We start from the raw sequence: 19,944 nt of genomic DNA, 5'->3' as shown, positions 1-19,944 counted from the left end.
GAATTTTGCTAAAATAAGCTAGTGTTTAAGTCTATCAAAAACTAACACCTGCATTACTTGGCATAGTAAGGATATTACCTGTCACTGCGTAGAGGATGAGTTTTAGTAATATTCTCATTTTGTTGGTCAGGAACCCTGAGAAAAAGAAAGTTATCTTCGTGCTGCTCCGTTGTTCAAGCTGTTCGAGCAAAATGTAAAGATTCTTCTACTGTCTTTCATCCAAACAGTGTGGGGCACTGTGTAGCACTTTCTATTTCGTCTTTTAATCTCTTGCCTGTCATAACTGTTATCTAATTATGATCTCTCTCTCACTTTCCCTCTCTCTCTCTGTGCACTGGAGGGTGACAGCTCCTCTCTTCTCATAAATAATTAGAAACTTTTGCTTGGTATTTTAGAATGAGGATGTGAGTCTTTTTATGCTGAGAGAGTGAAACAGAGACAGAAAGGGAGAAGGGGTGAGAGAGAGAGAGAGAGAGAGAGAGAGAGAGACTCACGTGTCATTCTTTCACTGCAGGGAGCTGTTATGATCTCATGATCTGTTTCATATGACAGAGCCATTTTCTTGACTCACAACAATGTCCCGCCACGTCCCTCTAGTCATAGTTGGATCAAAATTGGGTTAATACCTGCTATTCATTTCTAAGCTGCGGGACATTCCAGTGATCTGTCCATGATGTAAATATTATATTCCACAGTGCTTCTGTCTAGAAAGAAGCAATGTGGAATATTCTTGTTTGAACATCCAATCAAAAACTCAACTGTTTCTGTACCTGAAAGAACTGAAGAAAAGCAACTAGAAATTGAAATGGCAGTGAAGTAATATTATGTAAGTGTCTTGAAGAAAAACCTTTGTCATGACTAGTAAATCTTCCGGTGTACAGCAAATAAATGTCATGTCTTTGTGTCTTGCAGCTTAATTTCCAGTCCAGTTGATGTCATGTATGTGATTGTTGTAAAAATTTATAAAATAACGTGAAACGACATATAATTTGAATCAATTAGAGAGAATGTGAGCCAAGAACAGACCTTTTAATTCAAGCAGTGAAAACAAGTGAATCTGTTGCGAAAGGTATACAAATAAATAAATAATAAATGAATAAAATAATGCATTACCACGTTATCAAACACAGCATCAAACTAAATGGATGAATGAATAAATGGATTGATTGATTAACAAACTAATAAACATACTGAAAATGAGGATGAAAAAGAATAGTAACATTAGCAGGGGCTAGTTTTCGGGGTGTCTGATGGTGGAATACATCTCAGAGGGTTCGGCAGCTGATTTAGCCGTTCTCTTGGGCTTGGAGTCTGTGTCTGTGTTGAAGCAGGCTGTGGAGTAGTGGAGGCTGTTGGAGTCTCTGCTGAAACCCACTGTAATGCAGCTGTGTTTGTCTCCAGCCTCAGTGGAGGGAGAACTGCTGCAGATGTTCTCCTCACGCTGATTGATTACCCTCGCGGAGTCATCAGTTTCCAGACAGGAATTGATTGGACTGTTGTAGATGGTGCTTGAATCTGGATTGTGATTGGATGGTAAATTGGTGTCTGGACCTCTGTGACTGGTTATTACTGCATATGTGCTGTGCAGGACAGATGAAGACGTGTTGGTGGTGACTGATGGACCCAGGTCTCTTTGGTGGCCAGAGCTGGGAATCTCCTCATATATGGTGTTACTAACCTGCAACACATACATCCTGTTCTATAAAGGCCTTGTCAACACACACACACACACACACACACACACACAGAGACACAATGACCCCTCACTTACCACACTGTCTCTGTTAACTAATGGTCTGGATGCATGCCCCGATGCTGTTGAGACAATAATAGACAATAAGCATTAGATTGTACAACTCTAAACCATAAACAATATAAACAACATGATGCACACAGAAAATAGAAAAATTGAAAATAAATTGAATAGATAATAGAATAATTCCACTGATTTGGGTTCATATCCCCTGAAGTGCAATTAGGGAAGCACTTGTTAAAATGGGAATGTTGCAGAGGTTAACTGGAGCTCGAAAACAGATGAGCTAAAGTGAGATCATCCCTACTTCTTATTGTATTATCTTTGTCTCTCTGTCTCCTCCGTCTAAAGAACATAACCAACAACAGAGTCAGCAGCAGCACAGCAGCAGCCAGGGCGACGCCTGAGTACAGCTCCTTTCCTGCCAATAGTAAAAAACATAAAAAACAACACCACAGTAGTGTGAAATACCACATGAAGCACACCCAAACAATAGAACGCTAAGGCAAGTAAATACTGTAGCTCACAGGTAAAGTCATAATTTTTAACGTCATTGATTATGCAGCTGAGTTGATGGAAGGTATAGTTGTTGTCCATTTCACATCCTGCAGAATTTAGCTCAAGATAAATTGTTTGGTAACACTTTACAATAAGGGTCACTAAGTTAAGGGTTAGATAACCCTTAATTAACAGTGAACTAATGTGTAATTTACTAATGGTGTTCATGTTAACTAAGGTATTAATTTATACATTATTTAATAGTTTATAAAGACGACTATTGAATAATGTATAAATTAATACCTTAGTTTGTCATGGTTGTGACTTTTTGCCGTGTTCATTGTCTAGGTTTTGTATTTCTTTGTGGATTATGTTTCCCTGTCTATTTCTTTTAGTTCTATGCGTACCTTGTTTCATGTCTACCCCAGCTGTGTCTCATTTGTAATCACCCCCCATGTGTATATTAATCTTGTTCCCCAGTCAGTCTTTGTCGGATCATTGTTCTGTTACAAGAGCTTGTGTGAAGAGCTCTCGTTTTTGGTTTCATGTGGGTCCTCACCACACCTCCCCGTGACATAGTTAACATGAACACCATTAGTAAATGATTACCAGACACATTAGTTAACTGTTAATTAAAGGTTAGTTAATGCTTATTAAGCATTAACTAACCCTCATCTTAGTGACCCTTATTGTAAAGCGTTACCAATTGTTTTTTGTTTTTACCTGTGTGCACATCTTGGAGTGGTGTGGACCAAAGCGATGTCCCACTGGCCATAACTGTCACTGAGCATAAGAAGATAAAACACAGCCACCAGAGAACAGATTGACAATAAATATTTACACTAACAGTCAAAAGTTTGGACACACCACATTTTTCTTTATTTTTTACTACTTTCCACATTTTAGAATAATAGTAAAGACATCAAAACTGTGAAATGACACAAATGGAATTATGCAGTGACCAAAAAAGTGTTAAACAAATCAAAACTATCTTATATTTTAGATTCTTTAAAGTAGCTGCCCCAGGGCCTTGATGGAAAGGCAAAGGCTTTGGAAAGAAATTCATATATAGACATCACTATTTCTATTTGTCTAAGAAACACATTTCAAGCATTTAAGCATAAGCCTTTAGATCAAAATGGCTTTAAGATAATGACAAAACATAGTATATTCAATTAGGTGTGTTCAAAGTTTTGAGTGGTAGTGTATATTATTTTATTCTCAAATAAACAGCTGTGCTTATGAAGGTGTGTCTATATGTACGTGTCTGTGTGTTGTAAGTAAATAGGGTGTCCCTGAAGATCAGAAATGGGTCAAATAGGGAAAATATATAGGGAAAAAATATTGATAACAATAATAATAATAATAATAATAATAATAATAATAACAATTATAATAATAACCTGCAGGTGAGTCAGAGATATTTTTTGCCTTGGTGATACTTGCTGATGCTTGCAGCTGCTGCTGCTTGGTGGCTGCTTGAACTGTGGTTCTAATGGGGGGACTTGAGGTGACCAGTTGAGGTTTAAGAGGTGGAGGAGCTGTGTCAGAGAGAGACGAGAGGTTTTCAGGGAATAAGACAGCATGTATCTAAATACAGAGGATAGAATAAGTAACTGTTCGAAGAAAATAGCTGGAGATGCAAGGCATGCAATGACTAGTGCGCAGATTTTAGACATACCTTTGGCCACAGTGAGCATGACTTCTGTTTTAGGATCATACAAATATGCATCTATTTCACACCAGTATGTCCCAGCATCTTCCAGAGTCAGGTCAGAGATGGTCACAAGGAGTATCCTTCTACTGATATCATCGTAGAGGCCATATCTGCCTTTTCTTGTCCACTTTGTGCCCTGTTTTTCACTGGTTTGAATGACAGCACGTCTTTGGTTGTAGATGCCCCTTTTAAAATACTTTGTATATCGTTCATAACCCGAGTCATACGGGCAAGAGATGTGAACCAGTCCTCCCTCCTGTCCTCTAAGTTCAAGCGCCTCTAGGTATCTGAATGCTTCAAAAGAAAAATAAAGACAGATCCAGATTATTTTGGAAATGTTTGTGCAGAAAGGCCCCCCTGAAAACGATTTAGCGGTTTGTACTATTTTTCAAATTACATCATCCTTTATCTTCGCTCATAATGAGACAAAAATTAAGAGGTTATCAGAGAAAGCACATTCTCTGTTCTCAATTATTTACAGTATAGGGAGATATTGACTTTTCATAATATTTCCATGGCTGTGTGTGTGTGTGTGTGTGTGTGTGTGTGTGTGTGTGTGTGCTGGGGTCTGACAGTACTCACCACAGAACAGCCAGATGCTGAGAAAAAGCACCGGTCTCATTGTGTTCTTCGTTAAATCCTCCACCACTGAGCCAAACAGCGACCTCAGTCTTTGGTCAGTGTCTAATAGTTCCTCAGCACTTCATTAACTCTCACTTCAGTCAGGTCCACTAACTCAAAATTCAGTCTAAGGCATTCAGCCTGAAGGAACGCTGCTGTTAGAGATTTTCAGGTTAATTATGTTGTGTGGGAATTTCAGCTTTTTAGGGCGGCTCAAGAGCTGCTGGTCTGATGCTTATCCGCTTGCCCAGAGCAGTCCGTTTCTCTTCCTTTTCTTCATATTCCTTTCTCAGTTCCTTCTGAGTCAAGTTGTGTGTGTGGTGTGCGTGTGTGTGCGTGTGTGTGTCTGTTTGCCAGTACTTGAACTGCAGCAGAACCCAAACCTGGTATGTGTGAACACCTCCCACTTCCTCTAAGGTCAATCACACACACATTAACACACACACAAAATACAACAATTCGCTGAAAAGAAAGTACATATTCTGATTTTTTTATATTATTTTATTAAGATAAAATATATATATTTGATATTATAGTATTATCTTATTGAGACAGCGGCTACATCTGTCTTCTAATGTCAGTCTTGTATAAAGTAATATAATTAATAGAAATTATGATTCACAACAATCCATAAATTCAGTCATAGAACAGAAGTGTTTCCTCCTTTTAGCATGCTACACATCTTAAGACAGATAAAGATATTGCTCTGCTGATAGGTACTAGGTGTCAATGAAGTGGTAGATATGAGAGACTTTGAGGCAAGGAAGGAAGGAAGGAAGGAAGGAAAGGTAGCGTCATCAAACACAGTGAAAATCATCAGTAATAGAGACTGGAATAAGCCATAGCTTCATCTCCTGATATCTTTTTAATGGTGGAGTACGCGGTCGATGCTGGGCGTGGTGCGGCAGAGCTGCAGTCTGTGTCTTGGTTAAAGGTGACAGTGGAGTAGAAGAGGCTGTCTGGCTGCATCTGAGAGTCTGATGGCAAGGCCACATTGGAGTAAATTGTGTAGTCTCTGCTGGTATCTTGGTGCTGAATGGCTGATGAGGCGTGGATGGTGTTGCTCCTGTTTTCTGTTTCTAGACTCTCATTAGCAGTTGAAGAGAAAGCGGTGATGCCACAACCTACATCTTGCTGCTGATTGGATGGCGTGGCATAGACAGTGTCATGGTCCTTCCCTGTATGGAGAGTAATGAGAAAGGTCAAAGGTCAAGGTGACAAGGGAAATTATTTTGGTCAAGCACATTATCCGATTCATTCTCCCACCCTATCTATTAGAAAGATTTGAACTACAGTATGTCAGTTGCAACTGCTGTCAGATTCTGGTGTTATTCTTATGTGAGCCTGTTTGTTTCATACCAGAGGATGTGCTGGTGTCTCTGTTTCGCTTTCTGATGAATATTAGAAGGACGAATGCCAGGGCCAACACAGCTACCACAAGACCTGCTCCAATATACACCAGCTTACCTGAAGAGGAGACAGGAGAACATCTCAGTTACTATGGAGCATTCAGCTTTCTCTCTCTCTCTCTCTCTCTCTCTCTCTCTCTCACACACACACACACACACACACACACACACACACAAAACAATTGCTTACCAGAGGATGAAGCATTTGTAATAATTCCTTCAGGTGAATCTTCAGGCAAGAAAGAAAGAAACAACAGACAAACAAACAAACAAACAAACAAACAAACAAACAAACAAACAAAGTTATTACCACAGTTCTGTGCTTTCAGCTCATGTCATGGAACAACCCATTCTTACCTGTAACCATGACATCTGCTGTAGTGTTGCCTTTGACAGGAGGAGGGTGATTGGTCTTTGTGGCTAGGTGGTGGTGGTGGGAGTGAGGGTAAAATGTTAGGAACAGAAGAAAGCATATAACTCCCATTTAAAGCTCATTTTAGCCAGCGAGTGATACTGTATGTGAATGGCTCGGCCCCTGCCTATATCATGGAACTCCTATCGCTGTAAGAAGACAAAGCTCGTCTACTTGTCCCCAGGTCCAGGCTAAAGTCTGGAGGTGAACCCCAACACTATGGAACAGACTCCCAGTCTACAGTTTATACACCAAGCTCCCGCTGTACGTGCTTTAAGACACTGCTCATAACTCACTTTTATAACCTTGTGTTTTACTGAAAAATGTATTTCAGTTCTTTCTCTTTCGCAATTGTTTTGCTTGTTCAATGAATTCAGTGATGTCTATTTTGTTGCTTTTATCTGCTGTATTTTCTTTTATTGATTGATTGATTGATTGATTGATTGATTGATTTTATTTTTGGGTAAGACAGAGTGTATAAAGTACTGTGCCAACCCAGAGAATAACACATGATAATAACACATGAAAAGTGAAATGACACTTGTTTCCAATGTGGTATTCTATTCAAAGCACTTTATAATGGAAGGTGCTATACACTGCACTGCTACTACTACTTCTAGTAATAATAATAGTAATAATAATAATATGTTTTGTTAAGTTGGGATATGTTCCATTTTACAGATTTTATTGGACACAGACATTTACAGTGATTTGGTTTAATCTGCTATTTCAATGTTCCTCATCTCTTTTCTGTAATCAGTGTGTCTGCTGTAAAAAAGGGAAGATCATCTCAAGACAGACAAGTGTTGTGTAATAGTGGACATTTGGAAGTGGCAGAATGTTCTTTTTCTTCTGCTCTTCTAACCTTGTACTGAAAAACAGCAACATCATATTCATATACAGTGCTGCATCATATAATGAAAATGTACTTAACATTGCACATTGTTCATGTACATATCTTTTTTTTTTTTTTTTTTTTTACATTTTTCTAATTCTTATTTGTCTTTATGTTGACACCTGAACCAAGAGAACTTCCTTGTACATTGTACTTGGCGAATAAAAGTTTCTGATTCTGATTCCAGCTTCAACTCACCATCTACGACTCGGAGGTGCACGGTCTTGTATGTGTCGAAGCCAGTTCTGTCTATTCCACACCAGTATGTCCCTGTATCATTCTTCATCAGTTCAGCAATGGTCACTTTGAATGTGTTTCCTTCGTCCTCGATTCTGTACCTCCCTCTTGAAATATTTCTTTCCACTCCACTTGCTATTAGGACATCTTTACCTGTACACGCTCCACGACAGAAGTATTTATAGTTAGAAAAAGCGTTGATGTGAGAGCATGTGATTATGATCTGTTGTCCCATCTGTCCTGTTACTGAGACCGGCTGAGCCTCAGTGCCACACAACCCTGTCAATAAACACAGACAATAGCAATAGTCAGATTTTATTTTTGATCTGGTGTTGACCTCAATAGATATATGATTTCTGTCAACAATCATGTCTTGGTATAGTACATGTGTAAGGGAGTGAAAGAGAGAGAGAGAGAGAGAGAGAGAGAGACAGAGAGAGAGAGAGAGAGAGAGAGAGACAGAAAAAGAAAGACACAAGAGAATGAATCTTACCTCCCAGAAGAAATACCATGATGAGGATAATCATCTCCATGTCGCTCATACAATTTACACCCTTTTCCTTTGTCTTATCTTAGCCTGACTTTGCCTGTTTGCTGTTCTTTCATTCAAATGAGTGGCAAACGAATGACAATACAGTGTCTGTCTATGTGGTTATGGTTCCTCTTTGTCTTCTCACTCCCTATGTATAGCTGGCTTTCTCTGTTCTAAATGTGTGAAAACACGTTCAATATGTGTAAAGCATCACAGAGTTCCTCCTACCTCCCTCTGTCTGTCACCCTGTCTGTTACCCCCTCCCAACACACACACACACACACACACACATACTTCCTCATATTATTGGCAGTGTATAATGTAAATGTGTATTCTTTCAATGGTGCAATCTCAACAGAGAGAGTCAAAACAAGTTTAAGTCAGTTTAATTCAATCAAGGCACATAAGGATCAACACTGAAATTAAAAGGGATAGAGAAAATAAGAACAAAGCAAGCTCAACTTATGTAGGGTTTACTATCTACAAACATGCTGACATGACGACTGGACTGCTCTACATAAGGCACAGAGTGTGAAATCCTAATCTGGGAGGTTCACAGTACACAGACTGACTCACAGAGGAAATGCAATTTATTATCCCTACACCAGGTAGTTCATTATATTATGTTTTTACCCTATCACCAGTTGGTTTATTTTGGTGAAATTTGTGATAAAGCAGGGTGGGGCAGTGGTTAAGTGATCTAGTCAGCTGGTCTATGAGTAGTAATTCGGTCTACTGTGACAATTTCAGTTGAAATCTGAGACTATGATGTCACACTACACTCTTTTTTTTCCTTTGTCCAAGACAGTACATTGCTCATTTGCCTTTAGCAATAACAAAACGCCACAGATGTTTAAACCTACAGTACACCGTAACTAAAACTTATTGGACATCCTACAGAGTATCATGGCATCATTAACGTGAGTGAATCAATGCCTCTTTAATCCCCTCCTTCATCCATACATGTGGACAGTGATATCAAGAGGTAGTTTTGACTCCCAAAAATCCAGCATTATGGCTGGTGGCTGGATGGAGGCAGTGATAGATATGCTCCTCTAACAGGTTGGGATCCAGGTTTTGGTACTGGCAAGTCTGTCCTGGTACATCCACATCAACATAGTCATTGAGGTCCAGAGTGACAGTACATTCCCTATCCTTTGAGTTGATATGGGAGTTGAGTTCAGGTGGTGGAGGTGGTGCTGCTATTTCTGTGCAATCTGGAGGCAAACGACTGCAGTTGAGTTCTGGGCTAGCGCATCCAGCAGGAGTCATTGTCTCATAGTCAGATGATATCTGGGGATGAGTAGAAGCACACTGACAGTTAGCTAGTTAGTTAGTTAGTTTCTTACAGGAGAGATCATTTGATTCTATATACAAATCAATTGGACAGTGATGCTGATGTTTTTGCTATACAACTTGATATTAGGACAAAAGGTTCACCTCTCTATTCTGCCGTGTGCCTGAATTCTGGTGTTTAACAATCACCAGCAGAGAGAGTGTAAATACACACACGAATAGCAGCGCACCCACACACATCACCGCAGTTAGGACCAGTGGCAGCTGAGACTCTGGAGGAAAGAAGGACAGCTAAAGTCGACCTGACAGTTAACATTTATTCAGACGAGAATTCACTCACACACAGACACAAACACACACATACATACAGATGTCCGCGCACACACTCACACTTATGTATGAGGTCAGCAGGAAGGATTGCCGTTATGGCTGCTGGAAAAGGAAAATATACATAATTGTAAATAGGTGTTTATGTACACACATGCACATATGCGCACGTACACGCATGCACACATACACACACACCATTAGGTGTGGGAGATTTTGTGCATGAAAGTGGAAAAGGTTCACACGGATGCACTTATCACTCACTGATATGTATGAGATCCTCTGGAAGCATTGCTGTTATGGTTGCTGGAAAAGGCAAATATACAAAATTGTAGGTGTGTATGCACACACACACACACGCACACACACGCACGCAGACACAAGTATGCATGTACATGCACATGGATATTACTCACTGTGAGGCATGAGGCCACCTGGAAGGATTGTTGTTGTGGGTGCTAGAAAATGTGAAAGCAAAAAGAGAATTAGCCTATAGATTCTTAGTCTCCATAGCAATGGAAAAATAATAAAAGAGGAACAGGGGTGAAAAAAGTAACCATACACGGTTCTCATTTACAGTAAATGCTACCTGGCAATTTTAGCGAGGACAAAATCACCATGTACAAATATTAGGACAAAATGTTAACTGAAACTGCATTTACATTTTACATATATGTCACATTACTCACCAGCTTTCCACAGATAATCTAGCAAACTGTACTTTAAAGTATCTTTCTTATAAGCAACATGTTACAGTAAGACATGACTATGCTAAGTGAGATCTTTCCAAGACCACCACATTTCATGATATGCATATCTTTAGATCTAGATGAATGAAACCCAATTATCTTATAAAACACCTATGCTATGAACATGCCCAATGACATGAAATACCTGGGGAAACGTTCAGTTGTATCTCACTGATGGTATCGGGGTACATGTGGATATCCACCCCGCACCAGTACTTCCCACTGTCCCCTAGGACGAGTTGATCCACAGTGACGATGAAGACCCCTACAGTAGTGTTGTCGTACAGACGGAAGCGTTCGCTTCTCACCCACTGGTTGTGTTTGACTGTCTTTATCAGGTTCTTGCAGGACATAGTGTGGTCGATACGGCAGAAGTACTTGGCCATGTCCTGCTGGCTGACTGAGTACTCACATCTGAAGTCCATACTCTGACCCTCCATGCCCGTCACAGCTGTGGATTTACCATTGCTGAGAGCTGTCAGTCAAAATAACCAGTGTTAGTAGCCTAATCATGTGAACATAAAGCATCTAAGGTCCAACAAACAGTTTAGCTCGACTCAATTCGATCACATCAGGTTATTTAAAATCAAATTCTAAATGTATAACTTACTGCCTACCTGAGATTTGTAGTAAAGTGATAATGAGAATCTTGGGTGTTTTCCATGAGTCCCACGTCGCTCCCATCACTCCCAGTTTACTTTCAATCCACACACTCAGTTACTCCCTCAGCTGCACTATGAAACAGCAGCCTCCAGCAAAGATTTTCTTGTGACTGTGTCTGTTTGTGTGTGTGTGTGTGTGTGTGTGTGTGTGTGTGTGTGTGTGCGTGCATCTGTGAACCTCTTCCTCTTTCAATGCACAAAATTGCTCACACCTTATGAAAGTAGGCTCATGGAAGTTAGCTGTAACTTTAACAATGACCTTTATGTGTCTTCGTACACCAGTACATCCAAAAGTACAACCTCTCTGCTTTAGTGAAGATTGTAGCACAGGCTCAACTCTCTGCAGCCTTTGAAGCAATCCTGTCCTTCTCTCCTCTTCTACTGTACTCCACCTGAATCATCACATACCTGTCTCTGCATGATGCTGAGACAGTTCATTTGTTATTATTTGTCCTTATCTGTATCTTAACCTGTATGATTTATGACACACTGAACATCCTGACTGATCTGTGGAATCTGAATAGGCTGTAAGCTTGTTTTCCACGTTTTACATTCCATTGAAAATGCTAGACCGCTTATCTGTGTCATTTATTGGGAACATATATTTTAAAAATGAAAGGGGAAAGACATCTTCGGGGCTGAGATCACATAATAACATATTATTTAGGATGTAATTTGATTGAGAGATTAAAAGATTGATGTGAAATATTAAAAACAATAGACATATTTGAAAAATGTAATAAATGTGTGTGTCTTTTTAAACAATTACACCTTGGTGGCAGGATGGTCATGTGGTTAGGGAAACAATCTCATATTCAGGGTCAGAGATTTGATCCTTTCGACAGCAAATGTCCATCTCCTTGTAGGAATACACTGCCCAACCTGCTCCTGGAGCACCAAACCAAACTTCCCCATAGCAAATGTGAATCTGTCTTCATTATGAATTTGTTATTTCACTCATAAAGTTTTTTAATTACATTTGATATTTTCCCATAGCACTCATACAATATTTTAAGTCCCTCCCCTTCCGCTGTCCCCCATGGGACCTTATTTCGGAAAAAATATGTACAGAAGTCAACGGCAAGAGACAAATAATGAATGCCATGTGCCATGAATTACACATATGATGTTTTGTCAATTTAAAAGATAATTTTGCAAGTCAAAAAAGTCGCAGTTTGTCGTAAAACAGTAAAGTAGTTTTGTGTGAAACTGCTCAGTGAACTACATCTCTCATCTCGCACAACATACATCACCAACACCAACATGGAACGAAACATACGAAACACACAGGCATCGCGTTAACGTTAGCCCCCACTGTACTAAAACTATCCTAAACCAGTGTAAATCCATTCTTACTGTCTACCTTCCAGGCTGTGTATAATACTACTGCTATCTGAGAGGGACTGAGCTTCAGCGGCTCTGGGTAGCTTGTGGAGAGAGAAAGTTATGATGTCACTTTTGGGTGTGTAGTCTTTCTAATTACGTATTTTCACAGTCTTATACTTCAACAGTTTTGCGACAAACTGCGACTTTCTTGACTTGCAAAATTATCCTTTAAATTGACAAAACATCATATGTGTAATTCATGGCACAATTCAAACGGGATCAAATCTCTCTCGCTGTTGACTACCGTACATATTTTTTTCCGAAATAAGGTCCCATGGTGGTCCACTGGAAGGGGAGGGACTTAGGCTCTCGATTGTTGAACATTAGCCTGAAATTGCAGTGAAATGTAATAGTGTAAACACCTCTCATTATTGCCAATGACCTACTGACAGTTAAAGCTCCCTATCCATCTTACCAAACATTACAGTACATATATATTTACAAATGTCATATGCATGACCTCACACACTTGGAAACACACATGGAAGTCAGTCAGATGCACACACTGGTATCCTAACATGCACACCCACAAATACTCATTAATTCATGTGTGTAATTCAAACACACACACACACACACACACACACACACACACACACACACACACACACAGACTCCCTACAAGGTTAACACTTGTCAAAACCTCATGAAATGTGTACTGAGGCTTAATTTGGAAATTAATGTAATATAATTTATTATATACATTTTAATATATTCTATCATTAGTGTACGTCCTGGTGGCTCTGTTGGCTAAGGCACATATCAAGGTCTCAGCCTGTGACCTTCATCCCCTTTTCCCTTCTCCCTTTTCACTCTCTAGTCTCAACTATAGTCAACCAAAAATTACCGGAAAAAATTTGGATAAATATATACAGTAGCCCTGCAACAGTCAGAAAAGAAACTGATTCCACTGATTTCATACAGCATAAAGAACTATAAGTACGCATGTTGGCCTTCTTCTCTTCCCAGGCACATGGGGAGGCATATCAGTTTTTTTTCAGCTTTACAACTCTCTGCTCCTTTGCCATATTGGTTGAACTTGAACATTTATAAGGGGTGGGAGGAGCTCGAGCTCTAGGGGAGGGTCTTTTTTACAACCCAGAAAAAATCCAGGGGACAAACAGCAAACCAAATGGGAAATGAATAGATTAGAGGTAAATACTGCCCCCATATCTTTAGACCTATTCAAAAGATTGTAGGTTAGATTAAGGTGAAAACCCTACATAGGTTACCTTTAAGATTAACTCAGACAATTCCTGACAATTTGTTTTGGAGATTCAAACCAACCCAAACTGATACAGGGCCTGATTCAGTGGAATCACGGTGGGATGTGAAGGTACAAGCTGGCACGTGGCTTGTAAAGCTATCTGTAGGTTGGCTTGTAGTCATTTTAGATGCTGTGCAGTTATTTGTTTGGCGTCCAAGAGAGTAATCATCAGTTACTTCAGACATTTTAAATGTAAATGTGTTGCCGTAGATCACAGGGGTGATGTGATGGTCGTCTTGGAAGTCTGCAGCCAAATATGTTGAATCTGCAGTATCTCTGGAGCAGCTGCTATTATGAAGGGGTAGGCTAGATTTGGTGGCTGTTAATGTGGATGTTGGTGTGTCCTCTTCTGGATTGACGTTACACTAGACTGATGAGATCATCACAGTGCTTCTGCTTCTCGGTTGGACCGCCTCTTCAATCTCCTCGTACACACAGTCAGCCTGTTGAGGAGGGGCAAAGAAACACATTTTGAACTGGTGCTAGTTCTAGTGAGCTCTATTTCTATGACTGGGTGCATTTGCTTATTAATGTGTCTGTATAGTAGATTATACTTTGTAGAGCATATCTGTTCTAGATATAATACCATATCAATACCATAATAAAACATCGATCATTGAAATAGCATGAAATAGCATCACTAATTAGCCTCCTTATAAGTTGTATTGAAAATTAAAGAAATTTAAGATTTTTGTAACATCATAAATATTTTCTCAATAAAATTATTGAGTGACTGATGAGCAGAGCTACCTCTAAAATAGTTACTGGTAAAGGAAAGGAAATAGTCGTTTAATTTAGCTTAATTTCAATCAAGTTTCTTACGGAAGACAGTTGTTCTGCTCAGGAAAGTAATTTTATGAAGAGACATCTAGAGGTAATGATATGATATGTATGTACCTCTCCTTCAGCTGCAGTGATGAAGTCTGCGGTGTTGGGGCCAACTTGTGGTCTAGAGCTTTCTCTCCATTTCCTGAAGCTCAGCACCAGCACAACCAGCTGTATGACAATTACTTTGGCAACCAACCCTCTAGTAGCATGCACTGCAATGTCTGACCAAACAGAAAAGGACACAATAGCTTGATGTATATACAGAGACAGCTGATATATTTTATATACATTCATATAATAGCTGGAATCATGCTTCACTTGACATTTGAGTGTGCAACTTAACATGATGGGACAAGATGTTCAGAGACAGCAACTCACCTGTGCTGATGCTCTCTTCTCTTCCATCAGGCCAGTTTAAGGCTGCATGGAAAAATTAAAGATTAAGAGAAGTGGCATCTAATAATCTTTCAGTTGTTTAAAACTCTACAAGTAGTTTTCTCATGAATTACTTTTATAAACAATTTAGATGATAGATAGATAGATAGATAGGTAGATAGATAGATAGATAGATAGATAGATAGATAGATAGATAGATGACATGACATGAAATCGGAAATTGTTTTTGGCACTCCAGCAACAAAAATCCAAAAACACATCAGACTCTACATGATATACATAAAAAGTAAAAAATAGAAATGCAGTTTACGAAGACCATTGATTAAAAGAGTAAACTATTAACATAATAAAATGAGGGCAGCATGTATGTCCACATTTAGTAGCACCTATAAGAAGAGATTACCTTTCTTTCCTACCTTTTGAAATATTTGTAGTCCTGTCCATTCAGGACACTGGGCGTGTTATGGTGGAAACATTCTGACTTGTCCATGCAGAAGAAACTCCAGGTGTGTTAGTTGTTATTTCATTCCCAATGGCTGTGTAGAAGAAGAATCAGTATAAAGATAATTTCAGTTGCTCACTATGTTTAGTGCACACCATTGCAGTGAATAGGCAATCAAGGTGACAGTAATATCATGTATTTACCATCCATTACAGCAAGGCGCACCCCTTGGTATGTATCTATACCAGGTCTGTCCACTGCACACCAGTATGTCCCTGAGTCTGACTTCTGGAGCTGAGTGAAGGTGACAGTGAAGGCTCCATTTCCTGAGTCCACCAGAGAAATCCTCTCTGTCTCTGCTCTTCCACCAGACCTTACAGTAATCAGTTTATGGTCATGGTCGGTGCAAGGATCCTTGCAGAGGTACTTGTCGTTTTTCCATGCCAACCCGTGTGAGCACTGGAATGAGACTTCGCCTTGCTCAAATCCCTCCACAGTGATGTCTGCCTCCACAGTGCACATAGCTGCCAAACATGAAATGACATGACACTGAAGCGTTAAGGTGCCCTTGTTTGACTTGAATGGCAGAATAAATGAACGCATGCATTATTTTTTAACAGACTTACCATATAGAAGACAGTAGAAGATAGAAATGGTCTTCATTCTGATCAATAAAGTGCAAGTTCTACCGTTTTTTTCTTATTCCAGGAATAGAGTAGTCCGTCTGGGTGCGAAACATTGATCTAACTTGCTAAATATCAAAACATTTAATTCAGTAATACAGTAAAAAAAAAAAAATTCAGATTAAACTGTATATGCCTGTTTCATCATGCTCTATTACTGAGCATCCGACTGCACATTAAGTGAAGTTAAGTTGTACAATAAATCCTCAACTCTTCACCTTCTTCCTGTGCAATCTTCTAAAGAAAGAGGGGGCAGGAGGGGGCTACTGTCAACTCAAAAGAAGAGAAAGTGAAGGGGCTGGAGGTGTGGTGAAAAGTTTCCGCTGTGTACTTAAAAGGCGCTCTGCACTGTGCACAACACACATGACTTCAGATTTCTATATGGGTATATACTGTATATATATGAAAAGTTGAAAGAAATACCATATGGAAACAATGACAGGGAAAGAGTACAAATCTTTGATTATTTAATATTATTCAAAATACCGGTGAAAAGGATTTGGAACTACAGCAGGGAAAGACTGGAATACATTCATATACTACACGATGCACTACAGATGCTTTGATGAAAAATTCAAATTAAGCAGTATAGAAGTTCATTTTGGTACTTTGGCACAGTTGTTTTCAGCAGATGGTAAAAATGGTGATACAAATAGACAGACACAAATAATTATATATATACATATATATATCTATATATCTATATATATAGATATACTGTATATATATACACACACACACACACACACACACACACACACACACACATATATATATATATATATATATATAATATGTGTGTGTGTGTGTGTGTGAGTGTGTGTGTGTGTGTGTGTGTGTGTGTGTGTGTGTGTGTATATTAAATGATACATTCAATCTCAGGTAAATTTGATGTGTCACACTTTAAATTTGCAGTAGAATTTCAGGTAATTTGATGGCATATAGTCTCAGGGGGGCTACTTATAGTTTTGGTTGTCATTGACAACAGGTGCAAGACGATTGTCAATCAGTATAACAAATTAGCCTATCAGCATACACATTACATCAACAAATCAGCATTTATCAAATTACTGAATTAATAAAAAAGGCCAGCATTTGTCACATAAATACAAATTGGTTAGTATAACAGGAGATAAAGTTTAAAACTATCCCACCTATCTATACAAAGTGGCCTACCTTGAGCAAATATGTCAAATACATATAAAGATAATACAAAATTAGTACAGAAAACAGTAGTACAAAAGTACAAAAAGGGGGTGAAAGGGAATGCAAAGTTTTACTTGGATGAGGTAATTGCCTTCGAGTAATCCCCAATATACATACATGCACACCTCTGAAGAAGGTCTATGACCGAAACATTGCTACATTAAATTGTGATTTGCAAATGGATGTTGCTTTTTTTGCTTTTTTTCTCCCAGCACCCATGACTGAAATTGTCAGGTGTGCAAACTTTAATCTATTATAGTCTCAGGGGGGTGAAATGGAGAAAATGATGCCATCATCAAAAACACTGGCGAATGAGACGGTGGTGGAGGGCGTCTGAGATGTGAGTGGCTGAGTCACTTTTCGGAAAGTCTGCAGTCATACAGCGTTTGTCTACAGTATGTTCAAGACAGTTATCTCAGCTTGTGCTGACAGAATTAATATTGCAGTAGGCTGTAGACACGCCCACGCAGTAGGAGAGCTTGTTTGTCATTCTTCCTGTCTGACCTCCTCATACCCATGATGACTACCATGGAGACTGTGAATGACTGTGATCCTGAGAGTTTGCCAAACAATATTGGTTTTTACGTGAACGAGTCTCATAACAGCTGCAATGGGCATGTGCACTGCATGCACATACACACATGTGCACGCATACACAGATTAATATTCCCGTTATATGTACACTAAGCGAGAATTTCACTTATCATATGTATATCATAAATGAATATGCATCACATTTAAATAATATAATATTTATCATATTTACATTTCAAGGTGAGCCTCATATACTATCCCATGATCTGTTGATCCTGTGATCTCACCTCTCCTGTGGAGGAATAGTCTGGATCCCTGGCAGTGTTACAGTAAGAAAATATATGGATTTAATGAGGACCTGACTGGCAGAAGCTGGAGAAACGAAATAGTGAGATGTAATGGTGCATTGCTGCATTGGTGCGCACACTGATGCGTACATGCGTGAATGCATGACTGCATGCATGTGTGTACTACAGTACTTGGTGGTCCTTTGTTGTGGAACATCAGTATGGTCAAACCTAGAATAGTAACCATGACAACAAGCCCTATATTGGCATCCACCGTGATGAGCTGGCCAGAGACAGCAACATACAGTATTATTGAAGGCTAGACAGACAGACAAGCAGACAGTCAAACAGATAAACAGGCAGATGGACGTGTCAGTCATTGTCACTACACCTGTTCCTTTAGGAGAATAAGTATCATTTTCTTTGGTCATCATGGCCTTTGTTGGTCCTGGAAAGTCTGTGGACATGTTTAAGAATTTTTTTTTTGTCAAAGTTGAGGAGAATGGTTGGTCAAGGTTGGGGAGAGACTGGAGCTATGAACAAAGAGAAATGAAACATGGCAAGATACTGGGTTCTTCCTGTTCTAAATAACAACATAACCCAGGTTACTTTGATTGTGTAACGCAGGGAGAGTGCCTGTCATCGGAGTAAACTAAAGTCACTGTCATGCTCCTGCAATCATCTTGAGATGATGTGTGCTATAGGAATGGTACATTATCCTCCTGGAAGTATCCATTTGACAAAGATTAGATTGGCTACAAAGGGATGCAGCTTATTTAGGTACGCTGTAGCATTCAGATGGTGCTCCACTGGTACTAAGGGGACTAATTACACCACCGCCACCAGCCTGTACTGTTATCACCAGGAAGGATGGATCCATGGATTCATAAGCGGAATTCTGAAACTGCATTTCACAACAGAAGCCAGGATTTGTCAAACCAGGTGGCATTTTTCCACTCTTCAATCATCCACTTTTGGTGATCATGTGCCCACTTTAGCTTCATCTTCTTGTTCTTAGCGGACAGAAGTGTAACCCAGCATGATCGTGTGGTTTGATGAGTTGTGGGTTCTGAGATGCTCTTCTGCACACCACTGTTGTACTGAGCTGTTATTTCTATAGTTGTGGCTTGAACAGGTCCTGTCATTCTCCTCTGACACCAACAATTCAACGTTCAACATTGCTTAACTACATGTTTTGCCCATCCTATGCTTTATTTATGTATAACTCACTGTCTGGAGGAGTGAGCAGTTTGTGTAAACAGAGAGGTGTGCCTAAGTGGCCACTGTGTGTATGTACGGAAGCATGTTGCATTCATTTTGAAAAAATACATCGACAGGTTTTCTCATTTAACAAGATCTTTTCTTGTTATGATGATGTTGTTATTACAAGAAAAACTGAGAAAATGAGAACCTGAGATAAATGCAATATGCTTCCATAGATATAACCATCACAGAAATCTCACTTTTCATATGTGAGATTACTGTGAAGGTGATTGCAGTGATGCAGCAGTGGGAGGAGAGAAATTACAGAAAGATGTATACAGGTAAAGCAAGAAACAGGCAGGGATTATCATCTTGTATCCTTGTATCAGTTCACTCACAGTGTCCATAAACCTGCCAGTGGGGCTGTAAAGTGTTTTATAGGTCATCTTTATGATCAGATGTTGGAAGGATTCTCTAAGTACCATGGTCATAGCGGAGCTTTCAGGAGACGGATGGATGTGAGAGGGAAGAGTAGACACACTGTATCATAACTATGCGTCTAGTGCCCTCTGCAGGTGTTACTGCATCACAACTTCAATATTTG

The 19,944-nt window shown here is 39.4% G+C and overlaps 3 protein-coding genes across 4 annotated transcripts in view; all 3 read right to left on the bottom strand.

Moving 5' to 3' along the window:
* Positions 1-4,657, bottom strand: part of LOC139664583 (polymeric immunoglobulin receptor-like) — an 8,166-nt gene extending 3,509 nt beyond the window's left edge. Inside the window, exons 1-6 of the mRNA XM_071543463.1 lie at positions 4,551-4,657; positions 3,933-4,262; positions 3,694-3,792; positions 2,975-3,034; positions 2,113-2,174; positions 1,263-1,678 (exon numbers count right to left, since the gene is read on the bottom strand). Of these exons, the coding sequence (XP_071399564.1) occupies positions 1,263-1,678; positions 2,113-2,174; positions 2,975-3,034; positions 3,694-3,792; positions 3,933-4,262; positions 4,551-4,590 (1,007 nt within the window). The 5' untranslated portion in view covers positions 4,591-4,657. The remainder of the gene's footprint in view (positions 1-1,262; positions 1,679-2,112; positions 2,175-2,974; positions 3,035-3,693; positions 3,793-3,932; positions 4,263-4,550) is intronic.
* Positions 4,658-5,149: 492 nt separating this feature from the next.
* Positions 5,150-8,233, bottom strand: LOC139664579 (CMRF35-like molecule 1). Of its 2 annotated transcripts, XM_071543459.1 has the most exons (6): positions 8,036-8,233; positions 7,504-7,821; positions 6,356-6,418; positions 6,189-6,227; positions 5,949-6,056; positions 5,150-5,767 (listed from the first exon to the last, which is right to left on the bottom strand). In XM_071543459.1, exons 1-6 carry the CDS (start codon positions 8,082-8,084, stop codon positions 5,406-5,408), a joined length of 939 nt encoding a protein of 312 aa, XP_071399560.1. In that variant the 5' UTR covers positions 8,085-8,233; the 3' UTR covers positions 5,150-5,405. The 2 variants fall into 2 exon arrangements, with proteins under 2 accessions (XP_071399560.1, XP_071399561.1); XM_071543460.1 differs by lacking the exon at positions 6,356-6,418.
* Positions 8,234-8,478: 245 nt separating this feature from the next.
* Positions 8,479-11,202, bottom strand: LOC139664581 (transmembrane domain-containing protein TMIGD3-like). The gene is made up of 5 exons (XM_071543461.1): positions 11,064-11,202; positions 10,592-10,921; positions 10,114-10,155; positions 9,515-9,642; positions 8,479-9,367 (listed from the first exon to the last, which is right to left on the bottom strand). Exons 1-5 carry the CDS (start codon positions 11,128-11,130, stop codon positions 9,053-9,055), a joined length of 882 nt encoding a protein of 293 aa, XP_071399562.1. The 5' UTR covers positions 11,131-11,202; the 3' UTR covers positions 8,479-9,052.
* Between the last annotated feature and the right edge of the window lie 8,742 nt (positions 11,203-19,944).

This window comes from Centroberyx affinis, unplaced genomic scaffold, assembly GCF_046629955.1.
Source record: "Centroberyx affinis isolate AG114_WGS23_722 - 3 ecotype Tasmania unplaced genomic scaffold, CSIRO-AGI_Caff_v1 ptg004317l_1, whole genome shotgun sequence".
Classification (NCBI taxonomy): Eukaryota; Metazoa; Chordata; class Actinopteri; order Beryciformes; family Berycidae; genus Centroberyx; species Centroberyx affinis.
Note: the sequence above shows the minus strand (reverse complement) of the source record. Positions and strands in the feature narration are given on the sequence as shown.

What these genes read in the sequence shown, in the direction of transcription:
- LOC139664581 (XM_071543461.1), bottom strand. Translation starts at nt 11,130, where the DNA reads ATGGGAGCGACGTGGGACTCATGGAAAACACCCAAGATTCTCATTATC. An exon ending in CACTTTACTACAAATCTCAG is followed by an intron (nt 10,922 to 11,063) that starts GTAGGCAGTAAG and finishes TTTGACTGACAG; the next exon opens with CTCTCAGCAATGGTAAATCC. An exon ending in GCACACGGCAGAATAGAGAG is followed by an intron (nt 9,368 to 9,514) that starts GTGAACCTTTTG and finishes ACTCATCCCCAG; the next exon opens with ATATCATCTGACTATGAGAC.
- LOC139664579 (XM_071543459.1), bottom strand. Translation starts at nt 8,084, where the DNA reads ATGAGCGACATGGAGATGATTATCCTCATCATGGTATTTCTTCTGGGA. An exon ending in GCACCTCCGAGTCGTAGATG is followed by an intron (nt 6,419 to 7,503) that starts GTGAGTTGAAGC and finishes ACCACCACCTAG; the next exon opens with CCACAAAGACCAATCACCCT. An exon ending in TACAAATGCTTCATCCTCTG is followed by an intron (nt 6,057 to 6,188) that starts GTAAGCAATTGT and finishes TCTCCTCTTCAG; the next exon opens with GTAAGCTGGTGTATATTGGA.